This window comes from Sorex fumeus, unplaced genomic scaffold, assembly GCF_029834395.1.
Source record: "Sorex fumeus unplaced genomic scaffold, SorFum_2.1 ptg000021l, whole genome shotgun sequence".
NCBI lineage: Eukaryota > Metazoa > Chordata > Mammalia > Eulipotyphla > Soricidae > Sorex > Sorex fumeus.
The window spans coordinates 2,882,739-2,909,539 of NW_026606078.1; the positions used below are offsets into that span (position 1 = coordinate 2,882,739).

Here is a 26,801-nt window from a genome sequence, read left to right on the forward strand (position 1 = left end):
TTTGGTAAAGTATAAAGATATTTAGTCCCAATGCTCTACATCATTAATCATCAGGGAGATGCAGATCAAAACCACAATGAGATACCATCTCACACCTCAGAGACTGGTCCACATTCAAAAGAACAAAAGCGCATGTGGTGAGAAAAGGACACTCCTTCACTGTTGGTGGGAATGTCGGCTTCTGGAAAACAGTATGGACGATTCTCAAAAAATTAGAAATTGAGCTCCCATTTGACCCAGCAATACCACTCCTGGGAATATATCCCAGAGAGGCAAAAATATATAGTCGAAGTGACATCTGCACTTGTTTGTTCATTGCAGCACTCTTTACAATAGCCAGAAACTGAAAGAAACCTGAGTGCCCAAGAACAGATGACTGGTTAAAGAAACTTTGGTACATCTACACAATGGAGAACTATGTAGCTGTTAGAAAAGAGTAAGTCATGAAATTCACATACAAGTGGTACAACATGGAAAATATCATGCTAAGCGAAATGAGTCAGAAAGAGAGGGATAGACATAGAAAGATTGCATTCATTTGGGGGATATAAAGTAACAAAATATGAGATTAATACCCAAGAATAGCTGAGATCAGCACCAGGAGGATTACTCCATAGCTTAGTGGCCAGTTGGGCATTCTAGAGGAAAGGGCAGCTCAGATAGAGAAGGGAGCACCAAATAAAGGGTGTTTGGAGGACCCTCCCAGGAGGGGAGATGCATGTCGAAAGTAGACTATGGACTGAACATGTTTGCCACTCAATGCCTCTTCTGCAGACCACAACACCCAAAAGGAGAGAGAGAACACAGGGGATTGCCCTGCCACAGAGGCAGGGGGGGATATTATCCATGGTGGTGGAAAAATGGGCACTGGTGGAGGAATGGGTATCTGATCATTGTATAATCGAAACCCAAGCACACAAAATTGTAAATCTACAACTGTACCTCATGGTGTTTCACTAATAAAAAAAAAAAGATGTTTAGTCCCATATAAGTGAGGTGGGAGGGCTGTCATAACTACTTCTGAATGAATCATTAAGCTATTATTTTAAATTTTATTATGAGTATCAAAAATACTTCTGAATACAAAGATTATTGATAGAACATCAACATTAACATTTATAAATTGTAAATACTGAGGCTCGGTAGAATTTTCAGAGTGCTTTAATTTATCCCTGATCTTATATTAAGCAATTTATGCTGTGTTAGAACTGAAGAAGCAGATATAGATAAGAGAATAAATCTCCTATTGGTGTCTAAGCTTTGAATATGCCTGATTGGACAATTAAGTCAGAACAAATTAATACAAAATATAACCAATACATGCTTCTAAATAATAACTTTAAATGTAAATGGACTAAATTTTCAAGTCAAGACAGAGAATTTTTATATATATATATATATATATATATATATATATGACACATTTGTGTGGAGCAGAGCGATGGACATTGGAGCAGGAAAACCCTGACCTGACCTTGTAAAGTGACCCTGAACTAAACCCTCCAACGGGAGAGTAACTGGACAGAGATAGCAAAACAGGGTGTCTGCATCGTGTATCCAACCTTGAGCCTCACAGGAATTCTTAGTCACATTTGCCTGAAACAAAGAAATCATCACATATGCCTTAAGCAAATCATCCTAACCACAACTTATTGACTTGAAGGGGATTGGACAAAGTAGAGAGGAAAAAGTGATAAGCCAGTAGTGTTAAAAGCTCTATGTGATTGGACTTCCTATAAATCAAGACTCTTTATAAAATCCTGTGTAATTGGCAATCAACTGCTCCTGGGGAGGGGGGATCTCTGAGCACTTGTCTTCCTTTGCCCCACGTGTGTGCAACGTGTCCAAGCATGTTGGGGATAACTGTTTTCCATCACATTTATATGCTGCCTATAGCAGATTTACTTTTGATATAAGAATGCACACAAAATAAAATACAGGGACAGAACATTTAAAGTTATTACTAGCAAATATTAGCCAAAAGAAAGCTTGGGCAAGACATGGGAAAAACCTCAGTTGTCTATCAATAGCACTGTAGCATTGCACTGTAGCACTGTCCTCCCATTGTTCATTGATTTGCTCGAGTGGGCCCAGTAACGTCTCCATCGTGAGACTTGTTGCTACGGTGTTTGGCATATTGAATACATCATGGGTAGCTTGCCAGGCTTTGCTGTGCGGGTGAGATACTCTCGGTAGCTTGCCAGGCTCTCTGAGAGAGACGGAGGAATCGAACCTGGGTCTACTGGGTTGGCCTCGTGCAAGACAAATGCCCTACCTGCTGGGCTATGGCTCAATAGAAGAATGAATAAAGAAAATATGATATATATATACACACATACTTAAATATTATTTAATTAAAGAGCCAAATTATTTCATTTGCAACAAAATAGATGTCTCTTGAGAGTATCAGACTAAATGAAATAAATCAGAGGAAGAAAAATACCATATGAACTCAAAATAACACAATGCCATGCTCATAGATACAAAGAACAAATTCATGGTAAATCTAGGGTTAGATAAAATGAGGGAAATAAGTCATAAGTTTTAATTTTGAGTTAAGTCCTAAGGAGGTGATGTACTATAGTTAATAATACTACAGTTAGTAATACTGTATTACTAATTGAAAGTTGTTAAGAGCTTAAATCTTAAAAGCTTTCACTATAAGATTATTAGAAACTTTTACTGTATAGATGTTAATTAGACATATCATTCCAACTCCTTCCTTCCTGGCTATATCTGATAGTACCTAGCACCTGGTTCTATTCCCAGCAATGCTTGCCCCAAGGGACTAGTGTTGCTTGGGACCAACAGAGTCATACCTGGTGGTGCTCAGACCATACTGCACCAAGAATCAAATGTAGAGTGTTGCACATTCTAGACACTCAACTACCATTTCAACTATCTTCAGGCCCAGAGTTGTCCAATTTATTTATGTATAAGAGTCTCCCTTGAACTGGATAAATCACTCTCTAAGTTACCTCTCAACTCCCTTTTTCTTCCTTCTTAGATTTAGTTCCCAACAGCTATTTAGATAACTGTTTTTTTTTTTCTGGGACCCTTGAGAGATTATCTTTTGTGCCTCTCATAAGAATATACTGTGGTACCCTTCGGAGTAATATGAATTGAGAGAGAGAGAGAGAGAGAGAGAGAGAGAGAGAGAGAGAGAGAGAGAGAGAGAGAGAATACGACAAGGGGCACAGACTCAGGATGAACCAAAGCCCTTGACACTTTTCATAAACTAGTGATTCCCAAACTTATTTTGGTCTCTTAGTCAGAAAATAAGGAGAAATTTTAAACTCTATTTCTTCAAAAACCATTTCAGAAACCTCTTTAAACAGCCCAGCAATGTCATTCAAACATACCTTGATATAGTATCGGACAAGGATCCTTCGGAGATCGAAAACCTGCAGCATGGTAGCCGCGTTGTTATCTATGATGCTGTAGCCCTCTAGGATGTACTGTGTTCGGGTGATCTCCCAGGTGAGCCAGCGGAGGTTAAAGGCAGCATTGCAGGATAACAGATGGGGCAAATGACCTGGTTTGCAGCAACAGCAGCCTCTGTCATCCTCATCACCTTCCATGATGGCTTCCACCTCTCTCTGCTGGCAGTAGGTTCCTGACCAAGTACAAACATGGTGAAAGTTACACAAGAAGCTGCACTTTTGTTAAGAATAGACTTTCCTTATTCCTTCTCTAGAAGTGAAGATGATGAGAGACCAGAGCGATATTATAGTGGGTAGGGCACTTGACTTGCATGCAGCCATTCCAAGTTCAATTCCTGGCACCTCTCCCCTGAGACAGCTACCCATGGCTATGCCAAAAATAGTAAAAATAACAGGTCTGATTTCCCTGACCCTTGAAAGAGACTCCAAATATGGCAGCGTTGGGAAAGACGAGTAAGGAGAGGCTGTTAAAATCTCAGGGCTGGGATGAATGGAGATATTACTGGCGCCGGTTCAAATAAATCAATGAAAAATGGGGTGACAGTGATACAGTGATACAACCAAGGGCACCAAGGTATTTGTGAAAGTTTCACCAGGACGGATGCCCCGGAAAACTTCCACAGTCAAACTGTGAGACCATGCTACATCTCAGACAACTGAGAATAGGACCAGAGCAGGTTAATTCGGAAAATAAATAAATAAATAAATAAATAAATAAGATAAAGGCTGTCAGCAGTTTTTGAAAACAAGAAATAATTTGTAAAATTATTATACTTATGATTTATAAAAATATTCTTTAATAATTTTAAGAATGATTTAAAGCATAGACATAAGTCATCATGCTAATAATAGGAGCTAACATATACTTCTGGAATGCAGAGTAATAATCTAAAGTTATTTGGGGGTCCTGGGGATGTGACTCAGTGGCAGAGTACCTGTTATGCATATGTGTGTGTAGGATAACACTGTTTTGTCATTTCTGCATAGCCTCAGGTATTTTAGGTTTATTAGGTTGCTCCCATCACAGTGCTCCAATTCCTCTGTGTTTATTTGTAACTTCTATCTTTGTGCTCTGTTGACTTGTAAATATTGTTTTTCTCTTCTCCCTAGGTCCTTTGCATCGTTTATTGAGAGCAATGTACTTTTTGTACGGACACAAGAAGACATGCTTTTGTAATGTGACTCTCAGTGATATTTCCCTCCTGGGCATCTGTTCTCTCACCTAACCCTCAGCTGCCTTTACTTCCTAGTGCTCCCAGAAGCAGTCCTGACGAGGGACTGGATGGAACCAGGGCAAGTGGTAAGCTATGTGCTACCCTGGCATGGAGATGGGCCTGGCCAAAGCGCCATAATGCTTAACTATAAGTTAAGAGCTTGGTCATGGACAAATGCTGTCATGATGCAAAAAGTAATAACCAGATTTGGACCCTTGCTAGGGTTAGGAAAGATTAATCTGGCCTGAGCGCTGTAGTCTGAGTCTGTGGCAAGATGTTCCCAGGAGAGCTGCCCTACAAGCCTCAATGTTATTTCTTACAGTGTCCATACAAAAATAACTAGTATTGATATGTTAATAGTTATTGGACTGAGGAAAGGAGAAAAACATGCTAGGAGGTATTTTGCCTTTGGGTAGTCAGGAAGGGTTTTGGAATATTCTAGGTGGTGTTCCCTTTGAACTTGGTAGGCCCTCAGGAAGGGCTTTCTTATGTTGATTTGGCTACCTGACTGATGCAGTGTCAGCCTGGAGAGATAAGGAGTTGGAGAGAGAGGAGAGGTGAGACAGGAGTGAATGAAGAGAGGATTGGAAAAAAACGCAATAAAGAACAACCAACCTGACTCTTCCTTCATCTGCCCTTGGCCAACAGCCTTCCCTACCCACACCACACACAGTGACTCAAGAGCACCCAACACGGGCGGTGAGACAGAGCCATCCAGAGAGCCCGTGAACACACAACGTTCAGCGTGCATAGTTTTTACATGTGAAGAGGATCCAAGACGCTACCTCATATTACTACTAAGTACTATCTCTAGCTTTGATGGAATAATCACAAGCACTGAAGCCCCTAAGCGTATCATCACCCAGTAACCACAAAAAGGGAAGAGAATAAAATTACTGAACTAGGTTATTTTAGCAGAGAGATGGCATTGTGAAAAAACATTAGAAATTCACAGGAATAGATGCAGTCACAAACATCTAGAGTTTTAAAGAATCTACAAATATATACCAGCATATTTAATAAATAATTTAGTAGCTTAATTGTTTGAACAAGAAGTAGTATAATATTTTAAAAATAGATGTGGTCTTTATAACTTCCAAAGGGATTGTTATTGTCAGAATATACCTATTTTATTTCTTTGGATGCAACACATAGTCACAGAAAAAAAATAAAATGTAGAGAATTTGAGCAAGTTATTTGATCCTTTCAAATTTGTTCCCTCATCTTTAAAGTGGACTGCTAAGAATCAAGTAAAATGCCCTGTGTAGAGTTATTACTACTCACCTAATAAATTACCATTTTTACTGGATTGTAAGTGCCATAGTAATGATGTAGGCAGGTAGACAGGGAAAGGCCCTTGGCTATGAAATTTAGATCAACAAAATTTTGGGAAGAAAACAAGATCTGATCAGCCCTCAGACACATTTGCATCTTTTAATCTGATTAACTTTTGGTGGATCAGCCCAGAGAAGGCTCAAAACAACAACCAAAAGGAGGGAGAGAACAAAAGGGAATGCCCTGCCACAGAGGCAGGGTGGGACAATGGGGATGGGGGGGGTGGGAGGGATATTGGGACTCGTGGTGGTGGAAAATGGGCACTGGTGAAGGGATGGGTGTTTGACCATTGTACAATTGAAACCCAAGCACAAAAATTTGTAAATCTACAACTGTAGCTCATGGTGTTTCACTAACAAAAATTTTTTTTAAAAACGTAAATGATGAAGAACGGGCACTGGTGGAGGGATGGGTACAGGATCATTGTATAACTGAAACCCAAGCACAAAAATGACTCAGTATATACATTAGCTATATGCTGGAGCGATAGCACAGTGGTAGGGCGTTCGCCTTACAAGTGGCCAACATGGCCGACCCGAGTTCGATTCCTCCGCCCCTCTCGGAGAGCCCGGCAAGCTACCGAGAGTATTCGATATGCCAAAACACAGTGACAACAAAAGTCTCCAATGGAGACGTTACTGGGCCCGCTCGAGCAAATCGACGATCAACGGGAGGGCCTTTACCTTTACCTTATATATAAATATATATGTTTGCCTTGCACGCAGCCAACATGGCCGACCTGAGTTCGATTCCTCCGCCCCTCTCAGAGAGCCCGGCAAGCTACCGAGAGTATCTCGCCCACACGGCAGAGCCTGGCAAGCTCCCTGTGACGTATTAGATATGCCAGATACAGTAACAATATATTATATAATATAATAATATATAATATATAATATAATATAATATATATTATATTATACTTAATATATATAATATATTATATATTATATAATATATAATAACACATTATATTATATGTTATATATTATATATAAATATATATGTATATAAAGAAATGACTCAGTATATACATTAGCTAACGAATTAAGCCAAATATTGACAATTAGGTCTCATACACTTCTATGCACTAAGGAAATAAAAATTAAAATATCTCTGCTTTTATGTTGCTTATAAGCCTAGGTTGATGCAGATAATAAATACGTAGCACTGATGTAGTCAGGTAGATAGGGAAAGGCTCTCTGCAATGAAACAAAGTCTCATAGAAGAAGAATTCTAGGACGGACCCACCCTGTGGACAAAGAGAATAAAGACTTGATAAGACCATCCCCAGACCCTGAAGATATGGGCCTCCTCCCCATGAAATTCCTCCTTTCCGAAAACCCCCCTTTCAATACGGTTAACTCCAGCGACCAAGCCCCAAGGAGATTCCAGAACATTCTGAGTCAGAAGGATCTATAAGAACCAGCTCGAGAACCCACTTGGTGCTCTCTCCACCCTCGGAGAAGCCCGCGTTCCCTCTGGACGCGTTACTCTCTCTTCTCTCCCCTGCTTATCTGCTTATCCCTTTCTCTCCCTCTCCAAAAGCCTCCAAATAAAATCTGCTACTTCACTGGTTGTCTACTCCTGAAATTCCTTTCTGCGAGCGAGACAAGAACCCTAGAAACCCCGGGTAAGGCTTGGGACTGGTCTCTCCTTTCCTGCAAAGAGCGAATTCTTGCCCCAACTTAAGTCTGTGGCTCCCCGAGCAATCGGGTGGCGGGGATTAACTTCCGTGCCGAGAAGATCAAGCGGACTTCAGGTGTGTCTTGACGGCCACCTTGTGGGGCTGGTGGGGCTTAGGCCCGTGCCGAGCAGGTGCTCACTGCAGACTTTACCGGTCCTAGCCTACCCAGGGTCCCGGGTGGCAGAGGCGGGTGGGGAGAAAGTGACCGTCTTTCTCCTCCCCACTTCACATAAGTCACCCGTGGGGCCCACCAACAACAGCACTGTATCATTGTCCTCCTATTGTTCATCGATTTGCTCAAGCAGGCACCAGTAACATCTCACAACAAATTGTGAGACTTGTTACTGTTTTGGCATATCGAATACGTCACGGGTAGCTTGCCAGGCTTTTAACATGTGGGTGAAATACTCTCAGTAGCTTGCCGGGCTCCCTGACATGGGTGGAAGAATCAAACATGGATCTGCCGCATGCAAGGCAAATGCCCTACCCGCTGTGCTATCGCTTCAGCCCATAAATATGTAATGAAGCATAAAATATGTATTCATTATGAATAAATAAACTTCTATAAAAATAAGGAAAAATTAAACAGCAAAACAGATAAGAGTGTGCTGAGTGGAAATAACTGTAAAAGAGATCACAGAGGTTTCACGAGGCTATCTGAGGAGACATTTGTGGATGAGGGAGCAGTCAACGCAGTTACCTGTGGGAACTCTAGCAAACAGAACATCGGCTGGGAGCATGCTGACTGACAGACCCTACTTGGAGTGATTAGAAAACATGTAGATGGTTTTAACTTAGGAGAAATGCATTCTCGCTTATGTTAGAGTTCAGATATCTGGTTGATTTCTGAAAAGAGGAAACAACAGTGGGTGATAGGACCTCAATTATGAGACTGTTACTTAACAGATGATAGCAATGGTTGTTGTTATTCTTATTATTTTATTTGGAGCCACACCAGCAGTGCTCAGGAGTTATCCTGGCTAAGAAAGCACTCCTGACAGTGATTGGGGAATCATATGTAGTTCAAGGATAAAACTGGAACTAGTCACAAGCATACTTGCTCATTATCAGGAGAAGGGATCTTCCTTTTTTTCTAGATTTCTAAAACTTTGCATACAACCAAGAATAAGCATTAAATTTTAACCAATGCTTTTAAAGCAACTATAGAAATTATAGTACATTTTTCCCATTCTGGTAATATCATTTATTTTAACAAATACAATAAAACATATTATATGAATATATTTTATACATATTATAATTATTAATTTCTACAAATGCTGTAGAAATTGCTGCATTTAGTTTTGAATAACTTGGTTGGAATTTTTACAGATATATTCCATAGGTATATTGGTTTGTATATTGTTTTTCTCTGATGTACTTGTCTGGTATTTTTGTTGAGTTTATTCTTACCTTTTAAAATGAGTTGAGAAATATTTTACATTTTCTAAGGGAGTTTAAGCAAGGTTGGTGGCAATTCTTTCCCAAACATTTTTGGATTGAGTAACTTTCAGTGTTTAGTTTTAGTTTTATATTTTTTCAGTATTTAGTTATATATTTTCTATCAGATATTATTTAGTAGCTGTAATTCTTTATTTTTTGCATTTCTCCCTCCTCCCCCTCCCCCGAGGAATTACAATGTGCATTTTTATCTTATCCTTATCTGTCATGCACTATCAGAAAAATGGATCTGTATGCCACTTTTTCTATAATGTTAGAGTCCTAAAATGGTTCATTTACCAACTTTGTGTTGCTGTTATCAATTATTTTACTTAAACATATACTTTAAAGTCCATACTACATTGCTATTTTTTCTTTAAGCAATCAATTTTAAAGGGTTTTTTAAAGAAGAAAACGATCTTTGTTCACATTTTTTATTTTATTAGGGATATTTGTTCTCTGACAGATAATCTATTTTCTACCAACAATCTTCCTGTTGAACAGAAAAAGAATCTTAATATTTATTCAGCAGTTTATTCAGTGATTATCTCAGCTCTCTATATGGAAATACTTAAATTGTGCCATTATTTTTCAACTGTCTTTCATCTAGATTTAGAATTCTGAGTAGACAGCTTTATTTTCCTTTCAGCATTTAAAAGCTACTGTGTTTTGAGTCCAGGGATGTGGTTCCAATGTTGGAGCACATGCATTGCAGGTGGGAGACCCTGGGATAGATCTCCAGCATCACATAGCTGCAGAATTCAGAATCACCATTCATTAGTCCTACTATTAACAAAAAAGTCTAAATAATTATTATCCATTTATTTCTCACTTATATTATTTTTTTATTTTAAAGTTATATCATTTACATTATTATAAGAAGTTAATAATTTGCACAGTTGTTTCTCTACATGTAATAAGTATTTTTAACAAATCCTCCCATGGTCTTTATAAAATGATGATAAGAAAATAAGGCATCATTAGGGAACTCATTTATCTTTAGCTTTCAACAATTTGATGGCTATTTGGCTAGGTTTTGTTATTGTTCTTGTTGGGGTGTCCTGTGTGGGGTGTGTGGAAGATAAGAGCCTGCCATAGAAGCAGGCAGGGGGTGGGAACACTGTATGACTGTATGACTGAAACCCAGTTGTGAACAGCTTTGTAAGGGTCTATCTCCCAGTGATTCAATAAAAAAAGTTTAAATAAATAAATAGGATTCATGGATTGATATTTACTATTAAATTTAGATAATTTTTACTGTTCTTTTGATGTTTTTTTCTTCCCTTTTTTCTCTCTCCCCGCTTTGAAATTCTAACGACGTATTTGTCACAACGTTTGATACTATATAATAGGTTACTAGGTCTCTTTCCTTTAAAAAAATTTTAAATTTAATTTTTTTTACAATAGAATAGAACAACGAATTGGAGGGAATTGGACACTGGTGAAGGGATTGATGTTGGAGCAATTTACACCTGAAACCGAATCACGAATCACTTTATGGCTTTGTAATTCACAATGATTTAATAATTAGCCTAACAGAACCAGTATTATCGTTTACATGTGCACTGATTTAAAAAACTATTATTTATATTAGTATGTAGCTCTGTAGTACTATCCTCCCATTGTTCATCAATTTGCTTGAGTGGGCACCAGTAATGTCTCCATTGCGAGACTTGTTACTGTTTTTGGCATATAGAATACATCACGGGGAGCTTGCCAGGCTCTGCTGAGAGAGCAGGATACTCTCGGTAGCTTGCCAGGCTCTCTGAGAGGGACAGGGTATATCAGTATAGATAGTATTTATTGTTACATTCAAGATTATTCTCCTCTTAAGCTTATCCTCTAAGATTTTCATTTCAATCTTTTATTTGTTTCTTGATTTTATTTTCTCTCTGATAGTCTCCATTTTTCATTCTTTTTTTATCATTTTACTGTTGAATCCCTAAGAGTATAAATATCTACTTGAAACATTTTTACTTATAACTTTTACTTATAACTCCATCTTTCTGCTTATTTTCATTAATTTTTTAAAATTTAATTTTATTTTCATAAAGTTCTTCACAATGATTCATTATATTCAATATTTCAGCACCAATCCCACCGCCATTACACCTTCCCACCATCATTATTATTTTGTATTGCTTGTTAGGAATAGTATGAGATGTCTGTAAGGGTCTATCTCATAGTGATTCAACAAAAAAAGTAAAAAAAAAAATAGTATGCAATGTCACTTAACTGCTTTCACAGCTGTGCACTCCTGGAATTCAAAAATTTTAAGTAATTGGGGTTCAGAGACATCTCTGCAATGAGCTGCTCTGTTCTGAGATTCATTTGTAAGTCTCTGGATCATAGCCCTTAATGCGCTTATATGGAACCTGGAGGCAGTTTGTGTGTATGATAATCAGGACCCTGAAAGGGAAAGATGGGAAAGAGTGGTCCATTTCTGGCTCCTTAAGGCCTGGAGTTTTCAATCATTGGTCCCGCATACCTGGATTTTTCAGCTGATTCATTCTCTTGCGTGAGGGGCTGGGGAGAAGCCTGTAAAGATCAACCATGTGTGTGGTGGCTATTGGGTCTGGAGGTTTGTGGCCACCTGGGTTCATTTGGAGCAGGTGGAGGGACAATGCCTGCTCCCATCTGAGGCACCCTGGTGAAATCAGCCTGGCTCAAGGTCCAGAGACATTTCTGCAGAGAAATGCTCTGTTGTGAGATTCATTTGTGAGTCTCTGTTTACTTTCACTTGCTGTTTTGTTTTCTGACTTATGGTCAACATTTTTCTGCTTCTTTTACATATTTTTTAAAGTTTTACTTGCTAGATATTGTTAATATTTTAGTGTTGAGCAGTTAATTCATTAGTTTTTTAATTTTGTCTTTTATGTTTTGTTTTGTTTTAGGGCTACATGTGGCAATGGTCAAGGCTACTCTTAGTGCTCAGTTAGCAGTGGTACTCAGAGAACAATTCATTGCTGGGGAATAAAACCTGGGGCTCACTGCATTGCAAAACATGAATTCTAGTCCCCTGAGCTGTTGCTCCACCCTTTTTTTTGCATTTTTGGGTCACACCCTGTGATGTTCTGGGGTTACTCCTGGCTCTGTTCTCAGGAATTACTCCTGGCTGTGGTTGGGGACCATGTAAGGCAAACACCCTATCTGCTGTCCTATCGCCTCATTTTGATTCTTTCAAAACTTAGTTTTACAACCTCAAAGTCCAACAAGAGATGAGTGGATAAAGAAATTGTAGTATATATGCCTTTTTCTATGACTTGGACGCAACTAGAGAGTGTATGACATTTTAAGTGAAGTAAGTCATAGAGAAATGGACAATTGTTGATGATCTCACTCCTTTGTGGTATAAAAAAACAAGCAAGGGAGTGAACAGTGTCCACTGAAAACAAATCTAGGAATTATGACAGTAAAACAGTGGGTGTGAGGGTGGGGAGAAATGGGGTGACCTAGAATAGAACTGTTCTATTATAGATACTATTATATTACAGATATTATTGTAAACAGTGTTCCCTTCATTAAATTAATTTTTTCAAAATTATTTTCATCTTTTATTGTCTATAGTAGCCTTTTTTAATGGTGATAATAGCTCTCCTAGTAAAGTTTTGCCTTCCTTGGGTCTCAGCTGAATTTCTAAAATGTCCAGTGGGATCTTTCCATTGATAGAAATTTTTACATTTCTCTGAATTGTGTGGACTATATAATCTGGAATTCTATCACCCCAGTTACTATTTTATATCATACCTTGCCCTATACAAGAATAGCTTACTGCTCATCCAATCACTATAGAGAATCACGATACTATTTCTATATCTCCTTTTCTGTGAAAGCTACTCTTCTCTGACCCAGAAAGTTCTGTGACTTTAGCAGCCCAGAATTCTGATATTGCTTCCTTAGCTCAAAAAAGACCACTGACTCTACTTGGGCTCTGCACTATTTGTTGTTCAGTATACCTAAAACACAGTGCATATGTGTATATATTTACACAAAAACATACATGTGTATTTTTAGGAAAGCTCCCAAGGGTTCAGAGGGCTTAGATGCCACTCAGAGATAATTCAACTGGTCTGATGGTTCAATGCTAGGGCCCAGAGGTATAGTGCTGTTCAGGACCTTGGTACCAAGGACTACTTTCGCATTCCTGCAATACTCAGGAGCACCAGGATTACTTCTGGTAGCGCTCAGGGCTTCATGGCTATACTCACACCAAAGTTCATGGATATTTCCAGGGACTGAATAAGCATCCCATACATACTGGTTCTGAGCCCTGGATCCCTGTGTGGTCTACTTATCCCGGATCTACAAATACATTTTCCTAAGTTTTATAATTGTTCATGGCAAGGAGTATATTACATTTCTTCCTACTTTGTCTTGGAAAAAAGGATAAGTTTCTGAATCCTTTTACATTCCTTTTTAACTTGACCCAAACATGAAAATGATCCCAACATTCATTTCAAATACCATTTTCTTCTTCTCTAGAATTCTATACAATTATTCATCATGCTCAATACGAAAAAGGTGCTAAAGAAAGTGGTTGGTGGCATGACTCAATGAATGATCAAATGGACAAATGTAAGAACTTGTGTCTAGATCACTGTATGCACAGATGATAGATATTGTGAATATTCATTGCAGATGCAGCATGCTCCATTGCCTTAACACATGGAGGCAGATAAAGAAAGACAATATTTGGACTAGAACCACTGAACCATGGAGGGAGCAATCATCAGATATAAAAAACCACAAATGTCAAGTAATCGTGTTTGCACGGAAAAGAGAAGTCAAGTGAAGAAGGGGGCGCAGGAAGATTGTGAAACAACATAAAGCAGTGGGGGTAGATCGCAGATCTGTGGTTCTCTATGCCTTTCTTAAGACTTCATTGTTTTCATTAGCTGAAAGTTCTATTCTTAACAATATTCCAGGAGTCTCTTGGCTCATTGTGAAATGTGAAACTTTTACTCCCACTGGTAATAAGTAGAGAAACATGTAGAAGAGCTATGAGCAGCAAGTGATTCATCATCAGGGGCATTTAGATGAGTCATGATCACCATGTCCTCACTGATCTGTTTACTGGGACCTAAGAGCTGCAGAGGTGAGTATATCTTGTCTTTTCAAAGTGGCACAGAGACAACCCTGGTTTCCTGCAAGCTAAAAATAACTTAGGAAAAAGACTCCTTTCCAATGGAATATAGTTCTTAACTTCTTAGAAACAATCCAAAAGCAAGCACGAAGGAGGATTTTCATCTCAAAGATTCTCAATATTGTCCAATGACTTGCTTCAGATAACTGAGTTTCCTTTCAATTTTTCTTTCCTTCATCAACCATCTAAGCAGGCATTAATCATTTTGCACTGAACATTTTTTTTCTTTTCTTACATCAAACTAGAAATAGTGTGTGTTTGTGTGTATGTGTATGTGTGCATGTGGGTGTGCACACACATATGTATATGAAATCTGTGTGTCTGTGTGTACATGATACATAGTTTGATTTCACTATCCAAGGAAAATAAACAATACACAATGAAAAATGAGTGTACTTATACATTGATGAAAAAGTTTAAAAACAATTTGCCAGGTGGGTGGAGGGAAACTGGGGACACTGGTGGTGGAACATGTTCACTGGTAAAGAAACGGATATTGGAACACTGTATGACTGAAACCAAGTCATGAACAACATTGTAACTATGTACTTCACAGTGATTCAATTAAATAAATAAAAATAATAAAATAAAAAAATTGCCATGAAGAATTATTAGGCTGGGCAGATATATCATTATTGCCAAAGGTAGTAGGCCTTTTCAGTTAAACTTTTAATTTTGGAATTAAGTGAAAATAAATCAAGGGCAACCAGGGAGTGATAGATTTTGAAAACATATTAAAGAAATGTAAAGCTCCCCAAATCTACCAGTGCCAGGTCATTCCTAGTTTATTTATTTACATTCAATGCAAAATGTAACGAAACTTATCTTAAAAGGCATACAAAGGAGAAAACCAAATGATAAAATAAAGTTTCAAAGGCAAATAAAAATATGATAGCAGCAGAATAATGTAGAGAGACCTTTAATTGCATTTTATGATGCCCTCTAGATTAATTAAAAGTGAGCTACAGATTTCACTTGTCTGATTTAGAAAACCAAATTAGGAAAAAAAACTTGAAAATTTTCTAATGCATTTAATACAAAATTTAAATATTTCTTGGAAGGATCATAGCTATTTCTAGTAAAGACACTCAAATGATGATACCTCTAGGCCACTCATATAGAAAACAGTGCAATATACTGAACATTATTCCTTTTTTTCCTTAAATTTTTATTAGTGAAACACCATGAGGTAAAGTTGTAGACTTACAAATTTTTGTGCTTGGGTTTCAGTTATACAATGATCGAATACCCATCCCTCCATCAGTGCCCATTCTCCACCACCACCAGTCCCAGTATCCCTCCCACCCCGCTTCCCTGCATCCTACCCTACCACTGTAGCAGAGCATTCCCTTTTGTTATCTCTCTCTCCTCTGCTCCCTTCTCTATCTGAGCTGCCTTTTCCCCTAGCGTGTGCGGCTGTCCTCAAAGCCATGTAGTAATCCTCCTGGTACTTGTCTCGGCTATTCTTGGGTGTTGGTCTCCTATTTTGTTACTTTATGTTCCCCAGATGAATGCAATCTTTCTATGTCTACCCCTCTCTTTCTGACTCATTTCACTTAGCATGATACTTTCCATGTAGTACCACTTGTATGTAAATTTCATGACTTCATCCATTCTAAGAGCTACATAGTATTCCACTGTGTAGATGTACCAAAGTTTCTTTAACCAGTCATCTGTTCTTGGGCACTCAGGTTTTTTCCAGATTCTAGCTATTGTAAACAGTGCTGCAATGAACAGACAACTGCAGATGTAGCTTCGACTCTACTTTTTTGCCTCTCCGGGGTATATTCCCAGGAGTGGAATTGTTGGGTCAAATGGGAGCTCAATTTCTAGTTTTTTGAGAATCGTCCATACTGTTTTCCAGAAGGGCTGAACCAGTAGGCATTCCCACCAGCAGTGAAGGAGGGTCCCTTTCTTGCCACATCCGTACCAGCACCAGTTGCTTTTGTTCTTTTGGATGTGGGCCAGTCTCTGTGGTGTGAAATGATATCTCATTGTTGTTTTGATCTATATCTCCCTGATGATTAATGATGTAGAGCATTTTCTCATGTGTCTTTTAGCCATTCGAATTTCATCTTTGATTAAGTTTTTGCTGAACATTATTCTTAATAGCACCGCAAAGCCAAGTACAAACAGCAATTGCAAGTTAATTGGTTCCATGTATGATAAGGAAAAACCATTTTTATAGGGTGTCCAATTAATTCAACATTAGGTTAATGTGGTTCTCCAGAGATCTGGTGTCACCCACAGGTAGGGATTCTTGAAGAGTGGGAGAAGTTCATATCTATACTGAGTGACAGTTTGTTTTAATGTAGTCTTCCTGACAAGGGCAGGAGTACAGATAGTCTATGTGGCTTGGGTGTGTAGGGACACCAGCCTTAATGGTCAGCCAAGCTTTAGGTAGAATTGACATTCTCTTGGGAAGGTTGGGACATCAGGGAAAAATGTTTGCCTAAAGCAGAAAATCTGGTAACCAAAACTCAGCCCAAATTGTATCTGCCTTCCAATCCAAATTACCCCAAGGGGAAGGCAGTTTTCTATCTGGGCAGCCTGGGTCAGGAGACAGGAAATTCCTAATGAAGTGGGAATTTAAGTTTGTTGGTAACAGATAGACTAGGCAGTAAGTTTTTTTCTTTTTGGGTCACACCCGGGGATGCACAGGGATTATTCCTGGCTCTGCAGTCAGGATTTACTCCACGATGCTCAGGGAACCATATGGGATGCTGGGAATTGAACCTGGGTCGGCTGCCTGCAAGGCAAACACCCAACCAGCTGTGCTATTGCTTCAGCCCCTGTAGGTGTTTTTAAGTATCAAAGAATTAAGACTAAAATTGTATTTGAGAAAGAAGCTACCACAGGAGAAAAGAGAAGAGATCAATGATGGCAGACTCAATTATCCACAGTTCCATTTCATGCAGGCAATGATGGAGCATGAACTAGGGTACTGTATACCAATGGGTTAGAGGAAATCATGGAAACTATGTGGGTTTCAAAGAGACACATTAAAAGCACTTTCTTACAGCAGAAAGGCTACACTGAAAGAAATTGTTAGTTTGCTTTATTCCATTCCAATAAGATCATGCACATAAGAAAAAAATATACAACATATTCTAAAGAAGACACATATTTCAAGTTGTTTCAAATCTCAGTAGTTTCAAATAATTGGATTGCATAGAACATTACCCTCAAAACTATTGTTTGGTGTCATCCACTAAAAACGTTTAAAAACAACGTTTAACAACTTTATTAGACATTTTCTGGGGTGGAGTTTTTAAATGTTTGCTGCCTTCATTAGCCTAGCATGCCAGGCATTGGGCTATGATTTACAAATGTCATGCAATGAGGGCAAAAAGAGGGCACTGACAGGATTTTTGGCTTGCCTTCAAAATACAACCAACCTCTGCTTACGGAATGCACTATATTTAGGTATAAATATGGTTATGCCAGTGATTTTTAAGTGACAGATGGGGTTTTTAAACAAACACTTGGGGAGATGTAATTATGCGTGTGTTATAACATTGTATTAAATGAATTAGCTTCTAAGGTCACAGTTAAGATTGTTCCTGAATGGCTTGGGGTCACAAAAGCCATCAGTGAAAAGGGTCACAAAAGGGATAGCCATTGCTAAGTGCAGAACAGTCCAGATTCATGAACATTTGGACCTCACACAGTCTGTCACATGTTGAAAAAACAAGCTTTCCACGTGTGGGACAGGACTCATCCTCAGGGAGTCCTGGTAGCCTATTTAGAATCCTTCAGACCTATACCTCCACACATCTTCTGGCAGAGATATATGCTTAAGGAGGGCACACACATTTTTCTTGAGACTGGAAATTTAAATTACCATTGTCTTTTGCCTTTTGGGGTTAAATGAAATAATTCCAGAGAAAGTCTGAAATGTTATTAAATTGTCATTTTTCAGAAGACCACAGTGACATGGATTTCTTCCTATACACCCCTAAACTTTTGCTGCTTCACCATCACTAAATGTATTTCAAAGTTCCTTCTCTTCCTCATACTTGTTCTCTGAGATAGATACCTGGGATATGAGCTTGGGAAACATAGGTCATCTGTCCACCTAGCAGTTCTGGGAGAAGACCCTTGTTTCTGCTAAAACTCAACAAACTTAATATTGGGGGAAATACTATAATAGTAATAGACTTATATGTAACAGTCTCCCATACTACTGATTCTTAATTGTTAAACATCAATTTTTAAAATCCCATGTGCCTTTAGTCAATCTACTTTTGAAGGTGAAAAATAGAATAAATTTAGTTATTTGTCATTTTTTGGACAATTCCCCCTTACCCGATTTCTGTTCTTTTAATACACTGGACTCATGAACTTTTTAAATATTAGACTGAGAATTTATAACCATATATTGATTCAGTGTGTGATAGAGGAAAAAAGCTTTTCTATATTTTATAACATACTTTGTTTTGTGAACATAGCTGAAATTTTCAAAAATCATAACAATTTTATACTCCCAGGAACCTTAATTTTCTTTGGAACTACTCAAGAATATAAAAATATAACTTGTCCTTTCCTCTATTTGACAAAATTTACTTTAAATGTTTCTATGAAATGGCATTCTTTTTCTCAGAAAACCTTTTTCCCCACAAAATATCATCTATATGGCATATTAATTTAAAAGATAATATCCTTATAACATCTTTCTAATGTATACATCAACCCTTTATTTAAGTATAAAATATCTTTTATAAATACTGAAACTGAGTCTTGAAAACAACTTGTTCCTTAATGAAACTTACCTTTTAATTTAAAATTGGTATTTCTTTCTCTTACTACATACTGTCAATGAGGTTTGACAAATTAAAGCAAAATTTCCCTGAATTTACTTTTCTCTTTTTTTCGCTTTTTTGGGTCACACTCGGAAATGCACAGGGGTTACTCCTGGCTCTTCACTCAGGAATCAGTCCTGGCAGTGCCCAGGGGACCATATGGGATGCTGGGAATCGAATCCAGGTCGGCTGCGTGCAAGGCAAACACCCTACCTGCTCTGCTATCTCTCCAGCCCTGAATTTACGTTTTTAAAACCATCAGATAGGATAAAATGAGCCTCATGATTAATATACATGATAAGCTTATGGAATGGGTTTGAGTCATAACCATTAGAAATATTAAAATATATAATTATCGCGGCTGGAGCGACAGCACAGTGGGTAGGGCGTTTGCCTTGCACTCAGCCAACATGGCTGACACAGGTTCGATTCCCAGCATCCCATATGGTCCCCCAAGCACCGCCAGGAGCAATTCCTGAGTGCATGAGCCAGGAGTAACCCCTGAGCATCACCGGGTGTGACCCAAAAGGCAAAAAAAAAAATTAAAAAATAATTTTAAACATATAATTATCTCTGTGAGGGACATGGTCTTCCACCTACTCTTAGCCTAATCACAGATTAAAAAAACAATTTGCTTGACAGTACTCAAAAGGTCCTATACTATTTTTCTTGAGGCAGGGAGGGGTTGGGCTACACCCAGAAGTGCTGGCACGGGGAATGTCTACGTACAACTCTGCTCTGCGGCCACATCTGACAGTGTTCAACAGTCCATGCAGTGCTGAAGATGCAAGACTCCTAACCCCTGTACTTTCTCTCCAGACCCAGTACTTTCTAATTCACCTACTTCACTTTTTTGGAATGTCGAAGTTCAAAATATGCAGGATGTTAATATTTAACTGCTAAACCCTATTCCCCAGACTTGCTCTCTAGACAAACTACAGCTTTGTCTCTCCCATAACATGTCGCATCATTTGAAATGAAGAAAATACATACTCAGAAATTCTGAGTGGAGAACCTATTATTTTATGGGTAATGTTTGAAACCAAGGGCTTTAGCAGATTATTTAAGTTATATAGATATGTGAACTAAGGAATTACTAATGGCCTGGATATTGCCATAGAAAAAAGAAAATTCTAGATCGTCTCAAGATTAGTAATGGAGCTATGGTTCTACATGGATTAGCCAGTTAGAATAAGTGTTTGGGTTGGATTAACTTTAGATAAATTTATATTGCAAATATATTTTAAAAATTTTCCCGCTAGCTAGTGATTATAGGATGTTAGCCAAATTATGAGATGGTTGATAACATTTTACAGAGATAACAAGATAAAACCAATCAAAAATATTTTCCAGACCTTGTGGTACTCCATAGCTACACCTTGATAATAATATTTGCTTTCCTATTCATATGCAAGTCATCCAGTTTTCATGGTTGCTAAGGCAGTTGGTAATTAAAGAAATTGAGCTATTGAAAGTGGAGGTGTCATATTAACAATTAGGAGCACATTTCAATAAAATATTTTATTTTTGTGTTTCAATGAGGTTAAAAATAGTTTGTTGCTCTTTTCTTTCATATTTTCTCCCTATGTATTCATCCTCTCTTTACTTCTTTCCCTCTCTCCATTTCTCCTCTCTCACCACAAGGCAGTGAGTCTTCTACAAAGGTCAAGGATTTAGGATTTGGTTTCTCCTCCTGGTACTGTGTATCCCTCTCTGTGTATGAGGTATTGGACTGAGTCTCATCCACTCAATCCTCTTATGCCTGAAATAGATATAATAACATCTATTACTCTATGGGATGATTATAAATAATATTTTGATAATAAAGTAAAATTACTCATATGGTGCCTGGCATATAATTAGTGCACAGAAAACTTTGGACTCCCTTTACTTTCTCACTAAACATACCATGGGCATCCAGTAGGCTGAGTCAGTTAGTACAGTGAGAGATGGACCTGGGAAAGGAATGAGACTTGGAGAGTCTCACAGTCTAATAAAACTAGTTTTAGCTGATTTGTTTCATATCCTGCAGGAGTGAATGACTATATAGAACTATGCAAGAATACTTAAACCAGCCTTAAGTTTTCAAATTATTATTCAGCACTATTTAGAATCAGTAAGTGTTCGTTGACCATTCACGTGTGTGGTATCACAAATAGTGATATCTGAAGGAGTCAGCATCCACATATACAAACATAAAACCTTGGGACTGGAGAGATAGTACAATAAATAAAAACAATTTTCTTGATAGCTTTGTTTTAAATAGATGATGAAACTAATCTGCATTGGTTATAATTTATTTTTTTACTATAAGTACTATAAGTGTCCTATCTGATGTACTATCTCTCCAGTCCCAAGGTTATGTTTTCTTATTTGAACTAATATATGAGCAAAAAAAGGAAATATCCTGCTATCTTGCATGCAGTTAACCTGGCTTTGGTTCCTGTCACTACATATGGGCTGGAGCGATAGCACAGCGGGTAGGGCGTTCGCCTTACAAGCGGTCAACATGGCCAACCCGAGTTCGATACCTCCGCCCCTCTCAGAGAGCCTGGCAAGCTACCGAGAGTATTCGATATGCCAAACCCAGTAACAACAAAAGTCTCCAATGGAGACGTTACTGGGCCTGCTCAAGCAAATTGACGATCAACAGGAGGGCCTTTACCTTTTACCTTTACCTGCCCCAAACTCTGCCCTAAGCAGAGATAGGCAGGAGTAGGTCCTGAGCACAGACAGAATGGCACCAACCCCTCCCCACATCTGCCTCCAAGTGGATATATCTGATCACACACGATTGGAGAATATACAAATAAAGAACTATTGAAAGAAAAAATTAACAGATAAAATGTATAGTTACATAGAAAATAGAAAGGGTATATGTCCACATTATACCATGCATTGCTATTAACACCTTTTTTCTTAAACTTTTCAAAAGATCATTTTATAAAATTATGCTTTCATATTTCCTAATACTTCTCCTACTAAGATTTATGCAAAGTAGATCTTGCTGTGATAAAAATACAGCAGTATGTTGAAGAGGATAATGGAGGCTACATACATACTAGAATGCATAACTAAATTTCATTCTGACAAGTCTCAAAATTTTCTATGCATATGACCCAGTCTCAGAAGATAGGACCTGATACTTCACACCATGAGTGCATTGCTTTATTGCATTTCAAATCATTTTGCATAGAAGCCAAGATTCCCTGCAATTTTGTTTTCATACTGTTTTGCAAATCACATTTCCTGACTAACATCCCATCATCCCCAGGACACAGACTGCTGATATTCTTTCTTTGTAACTGCTGGGACTCATGATTTGCCCACCACCTTCTACCAATATTCTGTTCTTTATTCTCTACAGAAATCTCATTCCCTTGGCAATTCTCCCAAATGGGGCTGATTATTTTCAATAAAATATTTTACTACCAGTTTTAGGTGGAGGGAAAATGTTCTCTTGCTTTTTATTAATGATTCTCCATTAATGCTTCTCTTGTTTTTTACTAATTCCGCTCCATGGCACCAGCTCTGAAATCAAACACTGGAATTTTCATCATCAAGAGCATCTACTCCCTGGGAGAAAATTCTACTCAAATTTCAATGAGGGTAAATAGAGTTTTTTCCCAAGCACACTTTTAATTTCAAGAACTGTTGAACATCAGAACTGAAAAGGAACTTAAAATATGGACACTGTGAGACCAATTCACCTGTGAAACTGTTGAATATTTTGATAAAAAGTGGCTTTTAAGAATTGTTTTGATTTTGCCACTAGAAAACCAAGTGGAAAGCCAACTGGAGCTCTGTGCAGTTAGTGCAAGTGGCAAATGATATTATACCCCATATTCTTAGTGTTTGATAAACTAACTAAAAATGATGTTACAAATTTCAAAAGATTAACAAAACAAATACAATAAAATAAGGTGGAAAATGGTCAGGTAGAAAGAGAAGTTGTAGATAATAATGAGTCATGGGGATTTGCTTAGCTTGCTCCTCGAACTAGAATTATGAATTCGTCTTGGGTCTCAGTTTTCCCATTAAATTGAAATAAATGATGTGCTACTGGATATCAGATGCCACTTTCACAGATAGAAGCTTTCTCATTTACTTGAAACTCACATGCATCTTACCAATAAATTCATCTAGTATCTTTTCTTTTCGGCTCTAATTCTTGCTCTTTGTCTTACCAGACAGTATATTCAAGTTACCTGACTTGTTACTGATAGCACTATGACTTCTATTATAATTTTTATCTATTTTTAATAGAAATAAGCTAACCTATCAACCTAGATAGTCTGGCTGACAAAAGAAGAGAAATTAGTGAATAATCGATCATTAGCTCACACCTCCATTTTTTTCTGTGTTTCCATACCAGAATGACGATTAAATAGGACATAGGGGCCCATAGATTGCAGTTATTTAAAAAAGAAAAAAAAGGTTGAACTTTGTAATCCTTACACTTCTAACCTTCTAAACTGCATTATCTGTCACCATGATTTAGATATGAAGTCAAATATTAGGAACTTCCTTTACTGCAATATCTGCTATCCAGCCTGCTGGAGGGATCTACACCAGCCAATTCCATCTCTGAATTCAATCAGGTGTGCCAAGGAACTTTAAATCTTACCCTTTCTACTCCAGAAAGTTCCAGGAGATCTTTCTCAGTCCCTTGACTCTGGTGCCCTCTTTACTTCCATGTCTACCATTGTGACCCGCACAGCTAAGACTACTTCTACTTAATCTGAGTAGCCCTAGTGGCTCAGTAATTACCCAGAACTGCTTTATTACTCTATTCTACACAATGTAAGGCACAGTCTAAGGGCTTATGGGCAACTATAGGGTCTTAATTTTGTCACAAAATACTTCCATAAAATCCCTGGTAAAAATAGGAAGACTTGAACCTACACTTTCCTATTCCACTGAAATAACAATATAGGGTAATGAGAATAGTTAGAATAAAAGACCATTTACAGTAGCCCCATAGTGTAAAATAAGGAATCAGATCTGCACTTAGATAATAAGGAACTCAAACCACGACTGTCAGCACCCACAGAACTCCAAGGACTATGGAAAAACAAAGGAAAACAAAGAAATAAACTGCACTGGATGTTATTGTACTTATACCACACTTACAGCCAGTTTAAATTTCAGTTGTAGTTGGCAAGAGAATAAAATATCATCTAGAGAAACCCTCACCACTGCTTCTATCGTTAAACTAATCTTAAATAAATCTGAGACTCAGACAAATCTGAGTCTCCCTCCATTTCTCATATAAAATTTCAGAAATCAGGCATGTCCCTGTAACACTGGCTGCCACTGAGTCGTGTAATGTATCTGGACTGGTTTTTCTTCTGCTGGAATCTGAGCTGCCCTTGGGAATGTCTTTGACCAATAGAATGTAATGTTAATGATATAGTGTCTGTTCTGGAAGTATGCAGTGTCTGTGTTTTTCCTTTTGAAGCAAGATCACAAGTATTAAAGATGTCCAGTCCAGTTTTTTTATTTTGAGACTGTGAGGCACCTGCAGGATATCCAAAATTCCAGACCTGGTAGCTAGGTCCTGATGTTGTCCTTTCTTCATTCTGTTTGTATGCAGATTTAAGGCAGCTGTGTAATAACCTGTAGTGAGAGCACCAGTACTACCCCGATCCACACAACAGTGAGGAGGAGCACATCCTTATAGTTCCTTAGCCATTCATTTTTGTGGGACTGGGTTATGATGACCCCCAAATAATTAATAAGTGGCACCAAATTTATTGAAAGTGGCAGGTTAAAGAAATGTCCCAGGGCTGGAGCAATAGCATGGCGGGTAAGGCTTTTGCCTTGCACGCGGCCAACCTGGGTTTGATCCCCAGCATCCCATACGATCCTACAAGCACTATCAAGAGTAATTTCTGAGGGCAAAGCCAGTAGGAACCCCTGTGCATCTTTGGGTGTGACACCCTCCCCCCAAAAAACGTACCAATATGTCAGAAAGAGCTGGTAAACAGAGCACTGAAAATATCCAAAAGTTAAGTAATTTATACTCTATATTCGAAATTGTAAATCATTTATGCTAACTTGGAATGTTCTTTCTTTGAATTATAGGAAAAACTGAAAGTGTTCAAAATAGATAATTTTATTGCACTGGGGACACTTAACTTCCATCACCTCCTGTGGACTCTCCTGGTATTAGCTCAAAATTTCAGGAAATTATTCTGACTTACCTGTAGGATATGACCACACAAAATCTTTAAAAATTTTTTTTGCTTATTTTTTGGAGTTTGAGTAGTCACACACAGTGATGCTTAGGCATTCCTTCTAACTCAATACACAATTATCACTCCTGGCAGTGCTTGGAGAACCATATGGGATGCTAAGGATCGAACCTGAGTTGACCATGTGCAAGGCAAACACCCTACCAGTTGTAGTATTGCTCCAACCCTTTAATAATATTTTTTAATTTAAAAATTAAATTAAAATAGATATCTAAAATTTGAAAGATGCACAGAATTCATATCTAAATAAAAATTTACTCCTCACAGAAAATAAGCATATTTCTTATAAATATATGTTTTTAGAATGTTATTCAAAGAAATAGATATTTGTAAAATAAATGATTAGAAATTCTCATTGCTTCTATCTGGCTGACCCAGTCCCTAGTATGGTGTCAGTGCCTGTTTGGGGGTCCCCGTGGTAACCCCCCACCCCGGTGTTGTCAGGCCACTCCTTTCTCTGAGTGTACCTGCTCAGCAAGACTACAAGCTCCTTAACATGGGACCTTCATTGCTATATTCAGGGTACCCAGTAAGAGCTTGATATATAACCATCCTGTTGTTCATTGATTGCCTCGAGCAGGCCCTTCATCCTAGCCCTGAGATTTTTAAAAAGTGCCATATTCAAGGCTCTTTCAGTCTTAGGAGAATGAGACCCATCATTGTTAACTGGTATTTGGCATATTGGGTATGCCACTGGGAGTTTGCCAGACTCTCCCGTGTGGGCAGGTTACATTCGGTAGCCTACCAGTTTGTCCAAAGTAATAAGATGTCCCGCGGCCGCAAATGTGGCTGAGCACTTCCGGGAGCTGGGTTTTATAGTCTCTGGATCTTGGCTGTTGATGGGATTACACAGCGCCAGGGGGCCAGTTGGTGGGTATGACCCCTGCCTACTGGAAAGTGGAGGATCTGGGTGGAGGATGCTCAGCCCCGATACGAGCAGGCTTGGAGATCTCAGCCCCGGGACCCGCATGCCTTTGTTCCTCTGCCAGTACCTTCATGCGTGTGGAGAGTGGTCTCAGCATGGTGGTGGCTGGTTCTGGGAGGTCTTCAGCTGCCGGAGCTCTGGTAGGGGCGGGGAGGGAAACTCAACCGCCCCCCTCCAAGGGGCCCCGGCGAGGACAGCCAGGCACGGGGGCAGAGATATATAACCAGTATTGAATAAATGTCCCTGATTAAATGTATGACTCATATGTCTTATTAGTTATTTGATATAATTTTTTGAGAATTCAGGGGAATTTTAAATGAAAATATCCAAAATGGAGCTTTTGAGAATATTTCCAAACTTCAGAGTCTTGCTTCTCATCTGGGCTCCCCAGTTTCAGTAAATTGACTCTCTTCCCATAGGCCTAAATGTAGAAGTCAGAGGATGCACAGCACTCTTTTCTTTTTCTTTCTTTTTTTTTTTTTTTTTTTTTTTTTTGCCTTTTGGTTCACACCCAGCGATGCACAGGGGTTACTCCTGGCTCTGCACTCAGGAATTACC

General features: G+C 38.4%; 1 protein-coding gene across 2 annotated transcripts in view; it reads right to left on the bottom strand.

Moving 5' to 3' along the window:
• Positions 1-26,801, bottom strand: part of PCNX2 (pecanex 2) — a 409,093-nt gene that overhangs the window by 51,786 nt on the left and 330,506 nt on the right. For both annotated transcript variants that reach the window (XM_056113571.1, XM_056113570.1), the window contains one exon: positions 3,363-3,616. In XM_056113571.1, the coding sequence (XP_055969546.1) occupies positions 3,363-3,616 (254 nt within the window). The remainder of the gene's footprint in view (positions 1-3,362; positions 3,617-26,801) is intronic.